The sequence below is a fragment of the Peromyscus eremicus genome, chromosome 10 (assembly GCF_949786415.1).
Source record: "Peromyscus eremicus chromosome 10, PerEre_H2_v1, whole genome shotgun sequence".
Classification (NCBI taxonomy): Eukaryota; Metazoa; Chordata; class Mammalia; order Rodentia; family Cricetidae; genus Peromyscus; species Peromyscus eremicus.
Window position 1 is genome coordinate 20,505,594 of NC_081426.1, and position 24,022 is coordinate 20,529,615.

The window sequence follows — 24,022 nt, forward strand, 5'->3', positions numbered from 1 at the left end:
GTAAGGTTTTATAGAAGCATTAAATCAAAGTCACCACAATGGAGCATATGGTGTCACATAAGGTGATGTATTAATTTGCAGCTTCCCTGACAGTCAGAGCTTGTGAGCTGAAAGAGCAATATCATCTTTTTAGCTTTGAAAAGAAAATCCACCAACCTCCTTGCAGAAGACTATATTTCATGTTAAATAGCTAACATACTTACAGTGGTATCAGTTCGCAAAGCTTTACGTTTGTCGGCTCAGGACAATGAAAACTATCATATTCATAAGGATTTTCTTTACATTTTAAAACCTTTGTTATAACATATAACTAAACAACCATTATTTCCTTCTTCCACAGGTCAGGAGTCAGCCAAGTCTACTTCAGGTTATAAACTCCACAGTCAGAAGCATGCTGCTTTTCCATTCCTGGGGGGACTGTTTATGACAGTCAGTTTTAAGTCTTCTTAAGTTGGTTCCAAGGCCAGAAAAGGGAGCAGGTGCAGCCTGCAGCTGTTGCTGACTCCCTAAAGGTGCTTTATGAATGTACTCAGTGAAGGCAGCTATTAGGACTGTTGGGACTTGCCAGGGTATAACACAAAGAAGATTGGAGAATGAATTCCTAACTGCCTGAGTGAGACAAAAATGTCAGTACCCAAAGAGGTTGGCATGCACATGTGCATGCATGCATACACACACACACACACACACACACACACACACACACACACACACATACACACAGACAGAGACAGAGACAGGAACAGAGACAGAGAGAGACACACAGACTCTGAGGAGCTCACTCATTAAATTGTCTCCATAATAAGGGCTATTCAGAATCATGAGACTAATCATAAATGGAAGCTCTAGGGTTCCTAGAACTTAAGACTGCTCAACCCATTTTTAACTGAGGAAGTTGGGAAAATGGCCCACATTGCTGGGAGCCCATCAAACATCTGTTTAGTTTTTATTTTTAGTTTTTGCATCCTTCTCGGTAACGGAAATCCAATTTTATCTTAAGTGCAATGTATACATCTTCAAATCTATATTTCTTAAGTCTTCATGATCAGCTGGGTGGTGGTGGTGCATGACTTTAATTCCAGCACTCAGGAGGCACAGACAGGTGGATGTCTCTGAGCTCCAGTCCAACCTGGTCTACAGAGCCAGTTCCAGGACAGGCTCCAAAGCTACAGAGCTTACAAAGCTGTCTGGGGGGGGGGGGGGGGTGCGGGGGAGACTTCATGATCACCAAGAAACCAAGAGAAGCCAAGCCCAAGTTGCTAAATGGGATTTAATGGGGGGGGAATGTAAGAGTGGGCACACTGTTTGCAGGCTTTCCTAAGGCTTTTCTCCTTCTCTATTATCTGCTGACTACATGTAGATATGATAAGTTGAGCAACAACAGCTGTTTAGAATCCAACCTAACTAGAGAGACAAGAGCCAGTGAACCATTGCCAATATCCAGCTATTGGATTTTCATCATGTACATAAGTAATATGGCCAAGTCAATGAACCTGCCCATATCACCATAAGAGTGTATGATGCTCTTTTACTTGAAAAAAAAATATGTCTCACAACTGACAACAAAATGAACATTCAAATACATAATGGAAAGGAGGAAACTGCTTGAGGGAGGTCCCAAAGGGGAAAGAGGTTGTGTAATTATCACGAAGATAAAAGATGGGAGCTTGAGAAATGGTTCAGAGGTTCAGAGTGAGTACCGCTCCTCTAGAAGACCCAAATACAGTTCACAGCACCCACGTCAGGCAGCTCACATCACCACTATCTAACTCCAGTTCTCAGAGAATCCGAAGCTTCTAGCCTCTGCAGACACTTGCCCTCACATGTAAAAACCCATAAACAGATAAAAAAAACCACATAATTAAAAAACAATAAACACACACACTTAAATGTGAAAGAAAGATGCAGAATATAAAGAAAAATTATTTTTCAAAGATGGGAAATGAAGAAAGGATGATGAATGTCTGTAACATTTTTGGAAATTATTTCAAAGGAATAGCTTATAAGTGACCTCTCTCTCTTCAAGAAATAAGAAATGAGTGAAAGGATGAAGTCTTGGTGAAAATAATAAAGATGTAGAAATCTTATCAATATGCAGATCAACAAGGAAGAGATGCTGGTGTACATGTAACTGAAGACTCAGCAGCAAGAGCAGGCATGAGTCCACATCTGTAGGGCTCTGGGGTGTACCTCAGCAGTCGGGGAGACACTGAATAAGCTGTGAGCTCTAGAGTAGCTGCATCTTATCTCCCAACAGGCATGAGACACACCTAAATAAGGATCAAAACAGGCTACACATCAAAAAACTCAAATGGAGACCAAGCGCAGCAGTTACAATTCCAGCTCTTCTACTTATTAGCTGGTGGCCCTGAGAAAATGGCCCAACCCTTCTGTGACTCATCCTCCTTCTGTACCTGCAAAATGGGAGTCACAATAAATACTTAAGGATGAGAGTGAGGAATAAATTCTTTCCTACATATGTGGTAGTTTGAATCTAATGGGCCCCCATAATCTCATAGGGAGTGACATTACATGTGGTTTTGTTGGAGTGGGTATGGCCTTGTTGGAGGAAGTATGTCACTGGGGGATGGGTTTTGAGGTTTCCTATGCTCAGGACACTGTCCAGTGTCTCAGTCGACTTCCTGTTGCCTGCCAGATACAGGACTCAAGCTATTCCTCCAGCACCACATTTGCCTGTATGTTGCTATGCTTCCCACCATGATGATAATGGACTGAATCCTTGAAACTGTAAGAGAGCCAATCCAATTAAATATTTTCTTTATAAGAGTTGCTGTGGTCATGGTGTCTTTTCACAGCAATAAAAACTCTAACAGAGACAACATATAAAGCACTAAATCTGGCACATGGCAAAGCAAACACTGTTAAGAGTCCATTACTAATACTATACTGGCATGCATACTGTACTTTGTATAGTACTTTGTACTATAATAGATGGTAATGAACATCAACCAGATAAGCCATAAAGATTGGGCACCAGGAGAAAGGAGAGATTGCATAGACTAGGGAAGAAAGAGTGAAAAAAAGTAAGAGTGACACAAGAAAAGGGACCACATCAGAGCTGAGTGTTTCTCTTTCAGCTTTAACAAGATGAATTTTTCCTTTGTCAGTGAGCCAAAGGGAAGAGAAAGGGATGTCTTCCAGAGTCTCCTGAATCTGAGGAAGATCCTCCCATTACATTTTATCCTTTCCTTCTCAATAAGGAAACAGGACAACCTTGTAGCAGGGGCTAAGAGGAAGCCAGTCTTCTGGGAATGAGAAGATAGATCAGGGAAGGGGATATTCTCCAAAAACAGCCAAATTCTGGTGGGAAGAGTGTTTTAACAATGGCCAAGAAGAGGAAGGTAAAGTACCCATCTGGGGAGGTCTCTGGGAAGACCCCACAAGTATGGCCATACTCCTACAGGCTGGACTATGTATGGAGGACTGTGTATAATGTTCTTGGCCAAAGATTATAGGGGATGTGGAGAAATGAGTAAGAGGGAGATCAAGGGATGTAGGGGAGAAAGGCATGTACCTTCCCCTCTGAGCACTCAACCCTCAAACTACACTGTGAGCCCTGTTCATATCTCTGGAAGTCATTACCTGTTTGAAGGATCTTCCCATTGCCACCACCCTCAGGACTGGGAGCAGTTGGTGCTGAACAAAACCAGAAAGACTCAATAAATTAATTAAATTGACTCCCATCAGCAGAATTCTATTGTTGGCTCCTTTTATTGAAATAATGGAGTGTATTAGTTACTGTTCTGTTGGTGCAACCAAAAGCAACTTAATAGGAGGAAGAATTTTTTTTGGTGTATGGTTCCAGAGGGATAAGCATCCATCATGGCAGGGAGGCACAGCAGCAAAAGATAGTTGAGAGATCGCATGTCAATCACATAAAGCAAGTAGAAAGAGAGACGGTATTTGAAATGGGGTAAGGCTATAGACTCTCAAAGTGCCACTCCTTGCCCTGCTACATACTTTCCAGCAAGTTTCCATTACCAAAAGTTTCCATAACCTCCCTATATAGCACCATCAACAGGAGATCAAGTATTTAAATATAGGAGGCTATAGAGGACATTCCTCATTCAAATCAGCACACAGCTTTACCATATGATTTTTGAACTTGGTTGGATCTCATCTCTTAAATGCAAACAACACATTTAAGGCATCTTGGTTTTCTAACTCTCAGGTTCAAGTCATTTTTTATCTTCCTACAAGTATCACAGAAGATAGTTAGAAAAGTAGGACATGAATGCTTAGAGATTGAGAATAAAGTACCACAGCAATATTTAGTAAATGAAAAAGGATAGGTGGTTTCCATGACTATATAAGCTTGCTAATGAACCAAAACTTAAAACATTTTTGGATCATGTACATTCCTCTTGGTACAGCTCTCCTATATATTCCGAAACCAAAGCTGCTAGCACAGGCTGTCACTGTCATCAAATAACACAGATGCTGAGCACAAAGTAATGCTGGGACTGATAAAAATCGAAGCTAGTATTATTCTCCAGGAACATGTCAGTAGCATGTTGCAGCGCAGATTCAACAGAAGATTCAAGGAAATTAAACCCAGTCAAGCAGGTAACTTGGAAGGGAGATGCAGTCATGTAGCAAAGGGGAAAAGGAGGCTGACACTACGAAGAGAAGGCAAAGGCAACAGGGGAAAGAGATGGGCATCAGCAAGACCAGAGAAGTAGGATAGGAAGAGTGACCCTGGTGGGAGGTGGTCCATGAGAGTGTGCAAGTCAGAACAGACTGAAGATGGATTGAGAAGAGCATGAGAGGACCCTTCAAGATATCCTGACCAAGACAGTGTCCAAACCTATTAGCCCTTTGGCTTCAGGCAGTGTCCTTAAGTCACACACTGGGACCACACTGGTGCTGAGAGGAGAAAGGGGTGCATCTCTCCTGTGGACCCTAGAGGCACTGTAAAGTAAGGTCAATCCAGAGCCGAAAAGATAAGCTTGAAAAAAAAAAAAAAAAACTCCCATCCCATTGCTCCTTTTCCCTGACATTATCCATTCTCCTCTCAGCCAAGGAGCAAGCTAAGGAAGAACAGGAACCACGGCCCAACCCACTTCTGGAAATCTAAGTCCTTATCCTCCCAATTCGATGCATCTAAATCTGTATGTTTTATGAGAACATGGACTAATATACAAGCTGACACAGACAAGGTCAGCTCATAGCAGCCCCTCAGGAGACATCTGTCAATGTTTTTCTTTGTTACAGTTGGGGAGGTCTGCTTCCAGGGGGCTGTGGAACCTGTTAAGCATCTTACATGCACAAGACAGCTTCCCACAAACAGCACAAACAGGAAAACAATGCCATTTGAAAAACCTTAATGAAGTCCTCCAAGTCCAGAGCTGTTTCAGGAATTTTTTGCACAGCCATCTTAAGTTTATTCTGCCTGAGGAATTCCTTTCATGGCAACTTTGATATCTAATTTTTTTTTCTGCTTGCTCTCCTATTCAGATTCTCCAGTCACTTAAAAAAAAAACTAATATAATCTAGAATATTTAATCTTCCTTTTGACAAAATTTTCTTTACTTCAATATCCAATAGACATTCACATTCTTCAAACTTAAAGGTCCCTTCCTGTTCAGACTGCCACAGTATGTAGACTCTCTAGGGTACATGTCCCACAAGCCCATGTGATGTCACCTACCACATGCAGGTCTGCTTCTGTCAAATTGTGAGTGCTAAAATGGACATGGGCTGTTGGGCAACCTCCAGACCATCCACTAAGGAAATTATAAAATGTCAAAAGCAAAACAGCCTCAATTTTACTGAAAGCCCTCATGTTGATAACATTTCCTAAATTATAACTTGGGTAAAAACCAACATCAGTGCAAAAATAAGAGCTTGCTTTCCACACACACCCTCGGTTAGGGGGTCACCTACTGCAGTTTCTTCTGGGCCACTTGCCACAGGCAATGGCCATCATCACACAGAGTACTGTTTGAGTAGCTCACAGTCCAGAATCGTGGTCTTTGGTGCTGCAAATCCATAACCTCTGAGTGTTTTACATGGACGGTATTCAGAATGGATTGAGATGACAGTCACTATTGTTGGGAAGAGTAAACTCCACCAAGGAAGGGAGGGACAATTCAAGACCTCGGCAAAGCCCAAGCATCCTGCCTTCCTCTGCACATTGTCCCTTGTGACCCTCACAGAGCAGGTAGGATATAATTACCCTACCTCAATGTCCCCAAGGCTCAGCTTCAATGATCCTGTGGCAAGTCATTGTGTTTATGTTGTGTGTTCCAATGTTATGGTGACTGGAGAACTTACTGGTTCTAGACAGACTTTCCCTCCAGGAGTGGCCAGCTTTCAAGACAGCAAAGTATCTCATACAAATTCATTTACCAAAAGAAACCAACTTGTGCAGTTCCTGCCATCCCATCATCTTTCCACTGGGCACTTCATAACTGAGCTATCATGCTTCTGCCCTTTAAACTAGGGCCACTACACACCTAGTTATCTATGCCCCGTATACTATAGTCCTTCAGTCCTATGCCTGATTGAACCATGTCACCTGTTTCCAACAGAAACACAATGAAGGCCCTGATGCACATTTTTCTAATGTTATTAACTGTTTGTAGAGTGAAACTCGTGTGTGTTTTCCCACCTGGCCTGTGTGGTCCCTATTTTGAGACCTTTGAGTAATATATTATCTTTTCAAGGGTTTAGTTGCCTGGCCTGAAGAACTTTTAAACCAGTGTAATAAGGAAAAGGGTGGTTTAAGCAAGCAATGCGGGGGAGACTTGGTGTCTAGATAGCAGCAGAAGAATGGGTGTGTATCGTTAGGTAACATTCTCTGATTATTGGGTATATGTGGGCTGTGCTTAGACCCTAGGGAAAGAAGTTATCTGTATATGGTAAGAGGGACTGTCAGGATGAGACATACAAGATAGGACACTGTGTATGGGAAGTTGACCCAAACTACCAACAAAGGATGGCCAGGAAAGTCAGTGCCATGAAGTGAGGCACAGAGGAGGGGGTGGGGTGGGGTGAAGTGGGTGGGTGGGATATCTCTGTTTCTGGGATCTGCCCCTACCGAGTTAGGGAGGTGGGCTAAGGGTGAGAAGAGTGAGCTCTTTGTTCCTGGCAGAATGTTACTAATACCTACTTCCCTTTATTTCACATGGTGTTCCTGACTCCTAGGTACAGAAATCCAGGAACAATCCCTTATTTTTTTAATCACAATAGGATTTGCATGTGTTTATTTCTTATACATTTGTTTGTTACAGGAGAACACAAATTGCATTCTTAAAAACTGTATTAACTTTAGTATTCCAATGTCTATACCACAAACCAGTTTTTGTTGAATAAACTCTGTAGTTTATATCCACCAACAATTCAGCCTCAACCTACAACTCTCATTATCAGGACCAAAATTTGGAATGGGTAGAAACTGCAGATGGTTTCAGCTAACAGATGACTTCCTGTGGGTTTCTTCCTGTTGACTTCTATGGCCAACTTTGGCAAAGAAGCAAAAGGCCGGCAGCTGAACTTGAATATAAATCACCTGACATTAAGGAATGGGCTATAAAGCTTTATACAAGCATTCATAAAGGTTAGAGAGTGTGAAGTGTTATTTTCTTCTGAATATACTTAGTAAAGGCAAGCAGAGCACACAGTGACAGCAGCTTCTAACAGGTTCACCTGGCAAACGACGGGCCAGAAGCACAGGACACAGCACTGGGGACTCTCCCGGCACGGCACTGCCTCTCTTGGAGTCGCTAGAAGCATGTCACCCATCCCTCAGGTGCTATTTCCATCCTGAGTGATATGGTTTCCATAAAGTAAAGGTAGTTACATGTTACCTGTATGTGTAACTAGCAGGTACGTATAACTGCCAAGAGTGTTCTATAATTCTAACCTAAAAAATACTCGATGAAAGTGAAGAGATTTATAAACCTGAAAGACTACATTATTCTATAGACAGAAAGCAAGTGGATCCAGATGTAGGGTGGGAGAGGAATTGGGAGGAATAGAGGGAGAGGAAATCAGGATACATTGTATGATAAAATAATCTATTTTCAATAAAAAGTGGGAAAGATTACACTACTCTCTATAGAAACTATGATTAAACAATGTAAGGGAAATTAGAAGATCACTCAGTGGAGCTGGAGAGATGGCTAAAAAGTCAAGGGAGCTTACTGCTCTAGCAGAATGCCAGAGTGTAGAACCTAGCACCACATTTTTTAATCAAAACCTGTAACTCCAAGTCCAAAGGATCCAAATCCCTGTGGCTTGCATAGACTCCTACACCCCTTTACACACACACACACACACAGAGAGAGAGAGAGAGAGAGAGAGAGAGAGAGAGAGAGAGAGAGAGAGAGAGAGAGAGAGAGAGAGAAGGAAAATCATTCAAGATATTCCAAAAGACACAAGTTATAACAAGATACAAAGCGTTCACACACCCTCATAAGAAAGTAATTAAGCTTCCAAGAAGCAGATGCAAGGAAGACATGGAGCAATGGTTAAGTGAGGAGAGACCTAACAGATTCAAGAACAATTTTGGTTTTTCACTGGCCATAACAAGAAGGAACCACAGTGACCCCCTTTTAGCCTCTTACGTTGTCAGACACCTTTATAAACATGCATCTTGTAGGAAAAGCTGGCACTCCAATGCACTTTGACTGCAGGTGAGGCACACAGTGGCACCACCTTTAGATGAAGCACTCTGTGTAAGGTGGTCATTTTCCCCTAGACTTTGTCTGGACCCTGCAATCATCTTCTCCTAGCCCCTTTTGTCAAAACAAACAAGGGCACAGCGCCTCTCGGGAAGAGGCAGGCAAAATGTTTTAAAGAAACTGCCTGGGAACTGCTGTGTCTTTGACTTGATAATTATAGTTATTTTAACTGGTCCTAAGTTTCCCAGAACCTTCATCCACTACTCGATATCGGGAGGAATTAATTGAAGCAAACAGTTTGGAAAGAGTCTTGGTTACCACAGGCATCATGCTGCTGAGTTGACAGGAAACACTGAAATAGACAAAGAAACTCAATACCTGTTCTTGATGTGCTGAGGGGGGCCAAGACACCTGAAGCTGCCGTCCACCATGATGGCTAGCCTGGTACACAGAGCCTCGCACTCTTCCATGCTGAGAGGAAATAAACAAGTAGAAATGAGCCATGCCATAAACGTATGAGCCCTGTTCAAACTTCAGAAATAAAAAGGAGACAAAAATATCATTGGTCCAAATTAAGTAACTTAATATAGAACACTCATAAAAATGAAATAACTTGATTTGAAAACTCCTAAGATTTTATTTAGGTAGCCCATTTAATGAAGGTTGTTAGCATACCTATGTGCTTTGAAGAATGATCAGTAATAAAATATACAAGAGAAAAGCATTTAGCAATCATCAAAAATACATGTACAGAGGATCTTAACAAATATGTGCTTTCTTTACAAAAAGAATGGCATAACTTTACTGACAAGCAAAAAATTAAATCTCGAATCAATAAAACAAGGAAAAGAGTGAGTATTTCAAAAATAGAAAACTGTTATAATATGAAAATGAATATAAGATGAGTCCCCTTATTGGCTTTCCAATATAAAGGGGCCAGCCTGGAAACCATGTACACACAAGCAACAAAATGGTCTCACTGGGTTGTGTTTACATATTTGTGTGGACATATACATAACATGTATAAGTGTATCCATAGTAACCAAAGAAAAGAGGCTGTCAGTTTGAGAGTCAGGAGGTGACATGAGAGGGCTTGGAGAGAGACTGCCTGGGTGGGGCTGGAGGGAGGAAAGGGAAGGTGCAAAGTGATGTAATTCTATTTTAATAAAAAAAGTATCAAAATTGAAAAGAATAACATTTCATTATAGTAAGACCCCACAATTTCAAAAAAGTTTTATATTTTAATATCATGTAAAATATGATATAAAATACTAGAGATAAACTTTTAACTGTAATTTAAATTGTAATGTTATTTTAATATTCAGTATAGGATTATAAAGATCTACAAATCACAGTTATTATAACTTTGATTCATAAGTTATAATACAGATGGAATATAATGCAAATCAAAATGCAATCACCTCCATGAAAATGCTGAAAATTTTAAATTTAAAATTAGTTAGAGGAAGGAAATTGTAGGAAATGTTGTGAGGGAAGACAGTACTAGACGAGGTTGTTACAATGCTGAATTATAAAGAGGAAACACACAAAATTTATATCAGAGAAATGTCATGAGAACAAAAGAGCCCCAAACAAATCATAGGTAGTACAAATACAGAAGTGACTTGAGCATGGGAATGCACTCTTCAAACATAACAGTAGTGGAAGAAACTCTGGAGGCGATGTTGGATATACTTGACAATCCAAAATTCCAGACTTCTAACAAAAGTGTCAAAACACAGTGGTAGCATTTAAGATATGGATACTGCAGAATATCCATCCTTAAATGGGATGTTTATGTTGCATCCTTTCTCCCAACATTCAGAGTTCAACAGGGAAGATGGTGGGAGCCAGAGGCTGTGGATGGCTGCAAGAAAACAGCATCTTCCAAACACAATAGGGCAGTTGCACATATGGACTCAAATTAATTATGATAGCATGCAGAAAATCTGTGAAAGACCAAGCCAGACAAAATCCCAGCATGGAAGGGGAAGGTGGCATGCAGTCAGTCCTACTCCTAGCTGGTAGGTTTCCTTTAATGGTGTGGTCCTGAGAAAGTCAACTATACTCCAGTGGGTGACCAGACTCCCAAAACCATATAAACAGAACAAATTGGGTTTGATGGTTTGAAAAACAAAATTTTAAAAATAAAACCAAGGTCACAGTTGCATGTATAAGGAAGGTGGTGGGGGGGGGGTCGGAGAGGAGCTGGGGGATGACTATAACCAAATCCATTGTCTGAAATTCTCAAAGAATTAATGAAAACAAAAATCCAATTTAGCAAACTAAATAGTTACTAAACAATTTTTAAAATTACAAACAGAGCAACAAACAGACCACGAGTTGTTCACTCCCCGGTTCTGTGTTGAAAAGCAAATGTCTTTTCCCCACTATTCTGTTTTAAATAAAAACAGTGAGTTGTCAAATCAATAAACGCCCAGTTAGTTACAGACATTTTCTCAGAAATTCAAAATGGGTCATCTCATATGCAGACAGTGGAGTATAAGTGGCATAAATTTTGACAATTATATTTGGCAATGATTTCTTTTCTAGGAACTGGGAAATGCAAACTGTGAGTTTTATAACCACTTACTATACCAGTAGCCCAGGACTGCTGCTGGGAGCCTAGGAAGTCCCTGCCCTGTAGAGACCTCAACCAAGGTCTACTCTCTCCTTGACTACCTCAGAGGAAGGGATTTCAGGTGACTCAGAGTGAAGCAAAACAGAAAGTTTATTAAGAGGACAGAGAGGCCCATCGGGGACCAAAATCATGTGTCATGTGTTGGCCTGAGGGAACACAGTCAACAAGGCAAATGGATAAGTGAGAGAACAAAAATGTCTTGTCTGAGATACTTAACATGAAGCTGTTTGTTATAGCAGCTTAATATGTGAGGTCTAGGGGATGTGTAGTAAGAACAGTCTGAATCAGTCTCATGGCAATAGCTTTCTCTGACTATTCCTTTGCTTGTGGTTTTTTTTTTTTTTTTTTTTGGTTTTTTGAGACAGAGTTTCTCTGTGTAGCTTTGTGCCTTGCCTGGAACTTGCTTTGTAGACCAGGCTAGCCTCAAACTCACAGAGATCCGCCTGCCTCCGCCTCCCAAGTGCTGGGATTAAAGGCGTGTGCCACCACCGCCTGGCAACTTTGCTTCTTTATTTATTTTTGTAGGATTGGGAACTAAATCCAGAGCCTTGTGCCTTCTAGGCAAGCACTGTACCACAAGATAAAACCCAAGCTCCCTCTTTACTTTTTATTCTGAGATAGGGTCTCATTAAATTGCTTTTACTTTTTATTCTGAGATAGGGTTTCATTAAATTGCCCACGCTGGCTTTGAACTCACTATGTAGCCCCCAGAGACAGTTCAAATTAATTTCAGTCCTTCAGCCTCCAGAGTCACTGTGATGATAGGTCAGTGTCACTAGGTCTAGCTTCTGTTTCATTAACCAACTGAAATTTAATATGTCTTATCATGTCTATGATGCTGTTCTGGGAAGAACATGAAGTCATGTCTACACTAATTTCTTAAACATACCTTAAACAAATGGAGGATTACATCATTGTGTGAATTCCAACCTCAGAGTGAATGATATGGCAGGATTATACCACATGTTCAACATGTAAACCCCAAAGCATGTGGATACAACAAAGTCTGAGCCCAGAGCTCAGGGTGGAGAATTTAATTTGATTATCTTTTATAGAAAGAAGAATATACAAGGTCTGAGACTTGTCATCAGTGAGACCAACCATGGGTCATTTACTTAAAAACAAAGTAAACATGAACTTTCTTCCCTGGATGGTTATCTTACATGGTACAGATATGTGGTGATGTGAGACTGGGGTTTAAAGCCTTGTATTGGAACTTTGGAATCAGTATTGGATGTGTAGGAGAAAGCTGAATGTCTTTCCCAGGATGCATGATTATCAGTCCTCCCACTCTCCATTTTCTGCCTCATGATTTCTTGAGAATACTGTGTGAGAAGGCATACATAGAGGAAAACATTGCATTAAAATCACAGAACCATCCAGGCCTCCCTCATCTTCATTCACACCAAGTCATTCACGTCTTTATATCGTATGAATAGGGAGAAATCAATCTGTATATATGCAAATGTAGAATATTGATGCAAAAGCAAATGAATAGGAGGATTTAAAAGAGAATCCTCAATGACAAGTGGTCTTTTTGAGAGAATAGTTTATAATAATTATGTATATATATATATATATATATATATACATATATATTATGAGAAATAAAAAGAATTTTCATCATTATACCACTTTACCCATCTAAGGACTGTGGTTGGACATCAAGGGCCATGCCTGTGCCAGCAACAGATGCAAGCAGAGTCAGTTTATCAGTTTGCAATTGTTAAAACTCCAGAGCAATGTGGACATCTACAGCAAGAATATATACACATTATTATAAAGTCAAATAAGTATCAAATTCACTTGTTTCAGAAAAAAAAATTTCCTTTGGGAAGCGAAACAGAATAAAAACAAAAACCCAGGTGTGTTCCTTCTTGTTACATTTGAGTGAGAAAATTATCAAATAATTGTTTCTAAAGCCAACTACAAAGTTGTACATAACTAAGAAAGCAGCCATTTCAGAGCTCCAGGAATGGACCAAAGGCAAGTAGGCATGTAACTCTGTGAAGATGACACCAAAAAGCCACTGACACAAAAAGAATATGGTAATCTGTGGCCCACTGTGGGCCATTTTCTCTGTGCCTAACTTCAACAACAGGCCACTGAAGGCCGGCATGGGCAGGTTGGGAGAAGAGCTGAAAAACTCAACAGGAACCTACACCCAGTTTCAAGATGGGAGAGGGAAAAAAAAGAGGACTTGGAGATCAGTAGAAATTATCCAATCATGGAATAAATATCTGGCAAAGAAAATGAAACAAAATGGAGGAATATTAAATTAAAATATGGCAATAACTGCAAGCTTATTTTCAGTGCTCAGAGATGTCCACTCATCAACAAAAAGGTTTTATGCAAAAAGAGATTGTAATTTCTTCATTGTTCCCTGCTATAGGTAATTTAAAGTCTTCTAATAAATTTTCAATGATAGAAATCACAAAAGAACTTTTCTTCAAGCCTACCAGAGTTAAATTTAAACAGAGCAACAGGAAGAAACTAGGAAAATTTCCAAAAACATTGAAAATTAAAGAGTATTTCTAAATAAACCGTGATCAGGAGTAAATCACAGAGGAGGCTAGAAGACTCAAATTTTTGAGTGAATGAAGTCTTCAGTAATAGAAAAAAAGATGGAGAAGTGCCACAGCTTGTTGGTCTAGCCTCACAAAAAGCCCTGTAGTCGGGACAATGCTGTGTGCTGAGGGCAAGGGAATGTCCCAACGGTGAAGAAGACGACTATCGGTCACAGAGAGCCGATTTCCCATGACACACCCTCCATAATGCAGAGGGTAATGAGCAGTTTTCACACAAAAACAGTTCTGGAACAATTGTATATCCCCATGCATAACAGTGAGTTGAGACTCTTTCATTGTACTATATATAAAATAGCTTTAAGTATAGCCAAGATTATGAAGAGCTAACAGTCTTAACCTGTCTTAGAACAAACATTCTCATGAGTCATGGACAAGAAGTTCTTAGCTATGATTTCTAAGTACAAACCATAGAAACAGAGAGTAGTTCAACTTAATAAAAACTTTACATATTCATTTTTCCAAAGTCAGACACAGACCAAGAGAAAGCATTTGAAATCATATATCCAACAAAAGACTTTACACATGATCTAACAAGACTCAGTATGCGTAACCTCTTCTGCCTAAATAATAAAATGTAAATATAAGTTCCCAAAAACATAACAAGGAAAAGATGATATTTGGGGCCTGTGGTAAAGGTCTATGTAATCCCAGTGACTTGGGAGGCTAACACAGAGAAAACACAACTTTAAGGCCATCCTGAGCTAGAGAGAAAATTGAAGGCCAGCCTGGGCAACTTTGAGACTTTGCCTCCAAACAAAGGGTAAAGGAGGAATGGTTATGTATCTCAGTGGTAAAGCATGTGCCTAGTATGTGTGAGGCTCTAGGTTTAATTTGTACTGCTGTCAAAAGAGAAAGGAATTCTTTGCAAGTCAAACATGAGTTCATTGCATAGTCGAACAATCAGGCTCCTTGGCATTTACTCAGAAGGTCTGAAAAACATCCACATAAAAACCTGCACATGGATGTTTATAACAGCTTTGCTCGTAATTACCCAAACTTGTCAGTAATCAAAGCATCTGTCAGTGCATGAGCAGATAAATAAACTCCGGCACAGCCAGACAATAGAACACTGCTCACTGTTGAGAGGCAATGGGCTTACAAACAAGGAAAAAATGAGGGAAATAGGGAGAGAGCCAGCCTTGAAAGGCTTGGGAGGGGTTCCAGATGTGTGACTTCTGGAAATGGCACAACTATACAGGCAGTAAAATGTCTGACTCCCAGAGGTAGGGAGAAGGAAGGGTGAACAGGGGAACATGAGGAACTTTTCAGGCAATGTAGGGAGCTAAAATATATCTTGAGGTTGGGTAGTATTTTCCCAAAGCCGTGGGATACCCACCACCAAGAGGAAAGGCACTATAAGCATGGATTCAGATAACAGTGCTTGTGTGTCTCTGAGAGTTTGCTCACTGTAGCAAATGCCCCACTCCAGACAAATGTTGATAAATGTGTCCACATGTCATGGGTGTGGGTGCACAGTTAATCTCTTTATGTTTATTTATTTTTTATTTGCTATTTCTCTCTCTCTCTCTGTATGTGTATATGTGAGGTGTTGTATGTATTATATTGTCTGTGTGTGACTGTGGGCACACGCATGTTATAGCATATTTATGGAGGTTAGAAGATAGCCTTTAGGAGTTGTTTCTCTCCTTCAACTGTGGGTTTGGGCAACGAAGTTTGGGACCCCAGACTTGTACTTTTAACCACCGAGCCACAGTGCCATCCCTATTTCTTAAAGTATTAATTATACACTATTCAGCAAGAATAAAGAAGGAATTACTGACATGTGCTATAGCCTGGATAAGCATTAAATACCCTGTAAATGAAAGTAGTCAGATACAAATGCGTATGTATTATATAATTCTATTAATATGAAATGCCCATAAGAGTCAAATTTTCAGATCTTAACAGTTCCTGACACCTCATTCATAGCATATTTTAGTTAAACATGGAAGGAAAATAAAGCCTAAATTTATAACCTGTTCTTCATTTCAATTTCAGGGTTGTCATTAGCCAAACTCTATTGTTTTCCATGTAATGGTTTCATGAAATCTACATTTGTATTGCTGCATGGCACGTAAGTGTTTTATTAAGCTGAGAGAGGGAGACTCTGGTGGAGAATTCTAACTACAAAATTAATTCTGTAACGAGATCCAATAGCAGGTTGGGCATGCATTTCAGATGATTTACAGGTAGGAATAGGGGGGCTCTGGGAGGAAAGGAGTTGGGGATCCTTAAGAAAGGCAGACAGAGTCAATCCCTCACCTGAGCACCACCATTTGAGTGGATCTATAGCACAGCTCATGGGAAGACTCCAGTTCTAATTCTGCTCCTCTGTAGGCCTTGGTCACATGACATAACCTCTCTCTGCTTTAGTCTCCCAAAGGGCTGCTGGGATTGAGGACTAATGAAGGCACATCTGTGCCATTCTCTGGGTATCCTCATTGCTAGCAAGCCTTGCTGAGGAACTGGCAATTAGAGGGAACAGTTCACCTGTGAGAGGTCAGCACCGCAGCACAACCATCCCGAACCTCCTGTGATATTGTTTGCCACAGGTACCGCTTAGAGCAGGGGTCCATTCCAGAGCTGGGTTCATCCTGAGAAGAAGAAAACACACAGTGATGGTCATTTGGTGAACACCAGGAATGGATGTCTACTATCACATGAATACAGACCTTGGCATGGAGGAAACCCTCATTGTGATACTAACAGACAAATGTCCATTGGGCTCCCTTCCCTGCTCTACATTTAGGATAAGGCAGACTCTCCATGGTGTGGGGACTCCACTACACTCCTTTACACAGTATATAGGGGCCAGGCACTCTGCATGCCTCAATTTCACTTTGCCTTGGTAGGTGCCCTACAGAGAACAAACACAGATACCCCTTGTCTGCATGTCTTAGTAGCATGAGAACATACAAGAATGAATATATGGTGAATGGCCCTGAGAAACCAAACAGAAAGCTCTCAGCCCTGCCTTACCTCTTTGTGCTGAGAAAAGATATATACACCCTAAAAATTTGCATACATCTGCCACAACTGGCCAAACTTGTATGTACACATGTAGAGGAAAGGTCTGAATATCCCCAGGATCATTTCACCAGACTGACTGGTGAAAGAGTCCCTCCAAACAGTAGTTATTAAGACAGTCCAGTAAGATGACTGCTTCAGAACTGAGACAGCAGTGTGAGGTTTCATGCAACTCTGACACCACTAGATGCACACAGCAGTATTCCAGTAACAATCCGTGTAATGAAGAACTGTGAGCAGAGTGACAGGATTGGAGACTGTCATCTTTGCAAAGCTCAGTGGGTTACAAGTGATTACAAGTAAGAAAATCAAAAGAATCAGGAAAACAACACATGAACAAACCAACGGTTGCAAAGGAGATGAAAATCAGATGTGAGGAGCTGGTGATTCTGAAGCAGGAACTCCAGAAAGCAAAAGGATAAGTGTGACAGAGTCTTTATTGCAGACTGGATGCAGTCAATGAAGAAGTCATAAACACAGACTATTTAAAATTGTCCAATCATAGAAGAAGAGGAGAAAGACTGAAAATAGTGAAGGAAGCATTCACTGGGAAAAAGGCTGGCCTTGTGCACTGATGGACCAAAGGTAATTTGGAGCAGTCATTATAGATTGGTGATACAGGGAGCAACCACATGATCATATAACCCTGCAGGTCCACTAGTGTGTACACAGCCAAAGGCAATGAGATGAATGGCAGCATGCACACATGCACATCTGCTACATTGCCACTCACATCAGCCAGTGTATGGAAGTGCCCAACATTGGACACATGGATTAAAAATGAGAAATTCTAGAGATGGGATCAGTAAGATGCAGGTACTTTGAAGAGAGCTACAGGAAAAATGCAGCAGGGGGACTTGAACTAGGAGTTACAGTGGGAGAGGAAAGGAAGAAAGGAAATATAAATAACACCAAGGATGTTTGATAAGGATATAGGAAAATATTATTTTATATAAATATGTGTGTGTTTCCTTCTATAAATATGTGTGTGTTTGTATATATATATATATATATATATATATATATATATATATATATATATACACACACATTTTTAATGGACTTTTGCCATGTGGGGTGATAATAATGTTATGCTAAGAGTCATAAATTATCTCATAAAACTTCAGGATCAGGTAATGGGAACTTTCCTTTGTTGCCTCCTAGAACTTGAAAGTAAGACCCTACTACTAAAAACAATATAAGTGCTGTGCTGGACTTGGAGGAAGCAAGATGGAACTGCCCTTGAAGCCTCCTCCCTGAGGACTAGCTCTAACAGTACTGGAAGGTCATGTGTAAGTTGCCAAGGGCGAAAAGCAATTAATAGTCTTATCTAGATGTAAAGCCTATGAACCCCAACAATGATGAACCTGATAAGATATCCCCAGTAATGCAATAGTGGCGCTTTTATCTGTCTAATTGGACCTAAAGTACTTATTCATACCTGATATTGCAAACCTAGCCAACTATCCAAAGCTAGAGAGAACATAGACCCTGAAAGAGAACTTACTATTGCCATTTTCCTAAACCAATATAATTTTAACTGTTTTAAATATTTATCCTTATATTCACAGGTAAGTATAGTTCTCAACCCTCACAAGAGCAGCTTCTTTTTGCAACAGATGGAGACTATCACAGAGATCTACAACTGGTCAAAATGCAGAGAATATGTGCTCATGGGATAGCGAGGCCCAGTTGAAACAATACAACCTACATGTAAGGCTCAGAAACAACAGAAAAGGGTATAAGAGCCAAAGGACCAGAATTCCTGCTGTCATAGAGTGTCTTTTAGAAATACATGGAAGTTGCACCCATGTAATCTCAACAATGTGATTAGTTAAACAAGACTTGTATAATGAGCACAGCAATCCAGATATCAATGTGGATGGCACAAACTCCATTATATCCAACCCCTAGATGAAGAGCTACAGGTAATCAACTGAGAGAGGGAGAATCAGTGTTCTTCAGGGACAAAACTCCTGATAAGCTAAGCAATTCCAAGTGTTCATCCCTAAAAAACACACATATGAGCAACACAAAAGGGCTCAGTAGGGTATGCACATGTGTGTGTGCATATGTGTGTGTGCATGAGCGTGACTGACAATCATAATTAAAGATTCAGTGGGGGTAGATACAAGCAGGGTTAGAGGACAGTACTCACACCTGCACATAAACTCTAAAACTCATAGAAACAAGTAGCAGAAAGGAAGTTTCTGGAGGTGGAACACGAGAATCTGGGTAGATACTGCTCAAAGGACAGAACACTTCAGTTAGCTAACCAATCAGAATCAACTCTGGATTGGAGATTTCTATGGCAGGAATGTGTTGTGCTCTCCAAAATTCAAGTTGAGACATAGTGCTGGAGGTGTGGCTTTTAGAAGGGACTATATTATGAAGATTCCACCCTCATGGGTGCCCTATAAAAGAGAGTGATAGAGAGGTCATCCTTTTTTGTATTTGTGACTTCTGCCACATGAAGACATAACATTCCTCCCCTCTAAAGGAGGCACCATTGGAGCTATCTTGAAAATGGCTTATCACCACATACCTATAGGTGCCCTGATCCAGGACTTCCAACCTCTAGAGTAGTGAACAATGAGTCTCTGTTCTCTGAGTGACCAAATCTTTGACAACCTGATTGATAGTGGGGCAAGTGGACCAACAGGGTCTGTAGTCAACAACACTGTGTCGAGTGGTTAGAATTTTCTCCTCACCAACTGATGTCACTAAATGAGGTAACCAGTAAGTCATTAAGCTTGGATGTGATCATCATTACAAATGTATGTTTATAGTAAAATATCACATTGTATACTTTAGATTTGTACAGCTCATATTCATCAATGATGCTTCAGTAAAACTGGGGTTAGGGGAGAGACCTGTTTAGTTTCTCTTGGTGATCTGATAGGAAAAGCCAAATGTGATGTTTTTAAAATGAAACCTCTACTTCCATAAACTTTCAGAATGGCCTCCCCAGAAAGATATATGATAGTAGAAAGGACATCATTTATCGAAAACCAGCAAATAAATTGAAGTTTCTTGGAACCTGAAGCTTTCCTCTTCAATAAACTCCCAAATACTTGTTATCTGAGCCACTTTTAAGGGAAGTCTTGCCTAGCTGTGTGATGCATGTCTGTGCTATTTGCAGTCAGGGAGCACTAAGCATATATCTCTTAAGAGCTTCTGGCCATCAACTTCCCCCAAAGAGGAAAGCAGGAAGGGGATGGGGGAGAAACACTGATCAGGAAAACAAATATTTGGTCTTTTCTGCAAATCAAGTGATGTACGTGTACTGATTAAAAAGTAAGAAAATAAAAAGTGGCATCTAGTATTGCTCAGGAAGAAGGTTGAGTGGGTGATTTTAAACTCTCCTGATTCTTGCCCATTTCTTGTCTCTGTGGAGAATGTCAAAGGCATTGCTTTAATCTGATGATTTAAATATAGCCATCATCACAGTAACTCCCCAGGCACTGGGTGACATATTTAATATGGATTATTTAATTTACTGCTTTCAACATCTCCATAAGATAGACACAATTAAGAGTACTGCTCTGAGACAAAGAGACAATAGGCACACATTTTCAAGGATGCACTGAGGAACTGTAATAACACATCTAAACCTGGTCACTTGGCCACTGTACCAGAGACCCGGGCACTTAGGGTTAGTGCAAATGAGGTTATGTGGAAGAAGAGAAATTTGGGTATACAACGAGCCAAGTAAATGGCTCCAGAGTAGAGGTCCTTTCAGTGGAACGAGGAAACACACCATGCCTAGATGAGTGTAAGAACATCCAGTCAGAACTGGTAAATGCCAGTGACCTCTAAACTCAACACGGCCTGCCTCATCTTGACTGGATATTGTCATAGCAGAATGGGACAAGTGATTATGGTAGATAGATAGATAGATAGATAGATAGATAGATAGATAGATAGAAAGAAAGAAAGAAAGATAGGTAGATTCTTTATAATAAATAAATAACCCTGATATTGGACCTTTTAGTAGCAAATTAAGAACAGAACAAGCAAAGTTTCTAAGATCCAACTAATAGATGAAAAATTCATTTTTCTAACACTGTTCTTCTGGGTCTCCATTAGCTTCCCCAGGGAAATGATGTTTTCATGTATGAACAACTTAAAAAGATTACTTTTACTTCCTAGACTTTGAATGCTCCTGGGACTGTCTCCCAAGGTGAAACTTTGGGTGGACTGCAGTGTTTAAATTCCTACCAATGGCATAGGAAGAATGGTCTTTACTTGGTTAAATGACTTTGTACAGTTAAAGCCACTTTTAAATAGACAGCAATAGGCTCTGTTTATTGATAACAAATCCTCTCCCCCTAGATAAGGTAACCTGAATTGGCTATTTCCAGATAGATGATAGACTGCCTTGACTCAAGGCCATGCTCCTGCTCTATCTCTTGCTAGAACTCCTTCTGCCTTCCTCTGTATCCATGCTGCATGGATATGTTAGACAGCTTTCCATCACTATAACAAATATCTGATACAATCAGCTTATAAAGCAGGAATGCTTCACCTGACTTGATTTTAAAGTTTCAACCCAGGATGGGCCTATTGCTTTTGGTTCTACATGAAGACAAGTTAGTACATCACAGCATGGAAGTGTGAGTCCTCTCCTTCATGGCCAGGAATTGAAAAAGAGAAAGAGGAATGGGCTAGAGTCTTCCTGCCCACTTAGAACATTCCTATAATGACCTAAGGACCTTCTGCTGAGAGCTCTTAGAGCAGCAGTTCGAAGCTTATAGTTCTCGGCCCCAACAGCTGTCACATATCAGATATCTTGCATAACAGATATTTACATTATGATTAATAACAGTAGCAAATTACAGTAATGAAGTAGCAACAGAATAACTTCATGATTTGGGTCACCACAACATGAGAAACTATGTTAAAGGGTCGCAGCATTAGGAAGGTTGAGAAACAGTGCCTTCGACATTATACTACCTCTCATATCACTAAGGGCTATAAAATAAACTGTTAGCACATGGATTTGGGGAGATGCTAAATTAAACACAGCAAACTCTGATGCCTACCCTCATGATTTACCATGGGTGTATGTCACTTCAGCAACAATAAATATAAATCCATAAGCAGACTAAGACTCCAAAGCAATTTGTCAGAAGAAATAAATCTTCACCAGGGAAGAGCACACCAACTAGCTATCCAATACCAAGTGATCGGCCATGAAAACATACATACAAATATCATTACACTGATTGATCAAGTCATATTTAAAAATATGTATGTATATTCACATACATATATGTGTGCAAGAATAATTAATGAGAAAAGAGGCCATGAATTTGAAAGGAGGATTTGGAGGGAGAAAAGGGAAAGCAGAAATGTTCAAATTTTATTATAAACCCAAAAGTAAAGAAACAAAAACTGAAACTAATAAAATAAATGTTAAAGAAAAACATGTATTTGTTTTTAGATAAAAGGTGAACACTAATATTTTAATATTCATTTAATGTTAATATTTTTATGTGACTCTACCATAAGAATGTCTGATGTTTGTAAAATGGCAGTTATCTTATAATACGTTGGAAAATACTCACTTAGGGCAAAGAGTCTTTTAGTTCATAGAGTTGATGTCTCAAGTCCTGAAGTTCCTGGAGAAGTTCTTAAAGTTGAAATAATTTCTAGCACGTGTTTATGACATCAACACAATCCTGACATTTCAAGCACTCACCAATAGAAGAATGTCAGGCTTCCCCACCAGGGCCAGGGCAGTGGAGAGCTTCCGTCTGGTGCCCCCACTGTATGTGGCCACAGGTTTGTCCACGTGAGATTCGAGATGCAGGCGCCTTACCAGATCTGCAGCCACCTGAAAGAGAAAAGCTGTCCATGAACCTTTCTCCATGATGCCCACATGACGTGGGTTGCCCCCTGACTCCTGCCGCCTCCCACCATGTCTGTGTTCCTCTCGCACAGAGGACTTCCCTATTCCACTTCACTTTATGAGACAGGGAACAATGGGGAAAGAGCAGGGGGGAGAGGGTCTGTGTCTGTGACCACTTAGGATGGCCAAACACAGGTCTGAAGATCAGAGGATGTTGAATCGATGCTGAGTCTAGATGAATACCCACATTCAGGTGAGTAGAGTAAAGAGGTTGTCCTTCCCCACAAAAAAGGCTGAGAAGGAGCTGGATAGAAAAGAAAGAAAACAAGACAGCAAAATCTCAAGGGAAACAACACCGAGTGAGGCCATTGATAATATGTATCCACTCAGAGTTTGGTTTATTCAGTATCCAGGCTGAGGAAAGATGGGACCAGCTTCTTCCTCCTAGTCTCGGGGACCTATCTGATCACTTCATGAGGGTGTGACTCCATTCACCAGAACCTCCGCACATCCTCAGCCACCAGGGTTAGCTTTGAAGCCCTCACCCTCGGCCTGGCAGCCTCTCTTCTCTCCACCATTCCACTTTGTCTCTTACCACACTCCCTGAGAGCCACTTACCCTTAAATTTTCATGCAAATCTCTGTCCTCTCCAATGTGCATCAACTGAGTCTCTAAGACTGCACTTTTGTTGGTATTCCCCAGGATAATTTGCCCCAAACTACTTCTCATCTGTTTCTACTTTTGTCTCTTATGTGGGACCCAAGTTAGGCATTTTGTGTGTTTGTTTCCAACAGTATGTACAATTTTTAAAAATACACACTTCATATAATTCTTATGTAGGTAAGAATCTATATCAATCAAGGTGTTAATGCAGATATAATCTCAGATTTGTTTCTCAGATATTGTCTCATAACCAAACTACTGAAAAATATATCTCAGTTCAAATTTAGAAGGAAAAATTATATAGTATTAAGACAGTTGATAATTGTGTGTTTTAAAGTACTAAATAAAACAGTGTAAAGCTAAATGTATATACTTGTTTCACAAACATATAAACCTTAGGGTTATAATAATATGATGATTATGATATGTCACAAACTTCAAAACATTTTGAATGATAATATCTTTAACCCAAATTATTCTGTCTGTATTTATGTGGCTTCAAAGTAATTTAGAAAATGAGCTAAAATACATGAGTGCTGGTCTGTCCTCTAACAGTGTGAGTCAAGCAAAAGGAAGTCAAGGCCCAAGAGACAGACAGAGA

General features: G+C 40.2%; 1 protein-coding gene across 1 annotated transcript in view; it reads right to left on the minus strand.

The window, feature by feature from the left end:
* Positions 1-24,022, minus strand: part of Abca13 (ATP binding cassette subfamily A member 13) — a 422,866-nt gene that overhangs the window by 29,257 nt on the left and 369,587 nt on the right. The window contains exons 57-59 of the mRNA XM_059275000.1: positions 22,609-22,743; positions 16,368-16,471; positions 9,027-9,119 (exon numbers count right to left, since the gene is read on the minus strand). Coding sequence (XP_059130983.1) covers positions 9,027-9,119; positions 16,368-16,471; positions 22,609-22,743 — 332 coding nt within the window. The remainder of the gene's footprint in view (positions 1-9,026; positions 9,120-16,367; positions 16,472-22,608; positions 22,744-24,022) is intronic.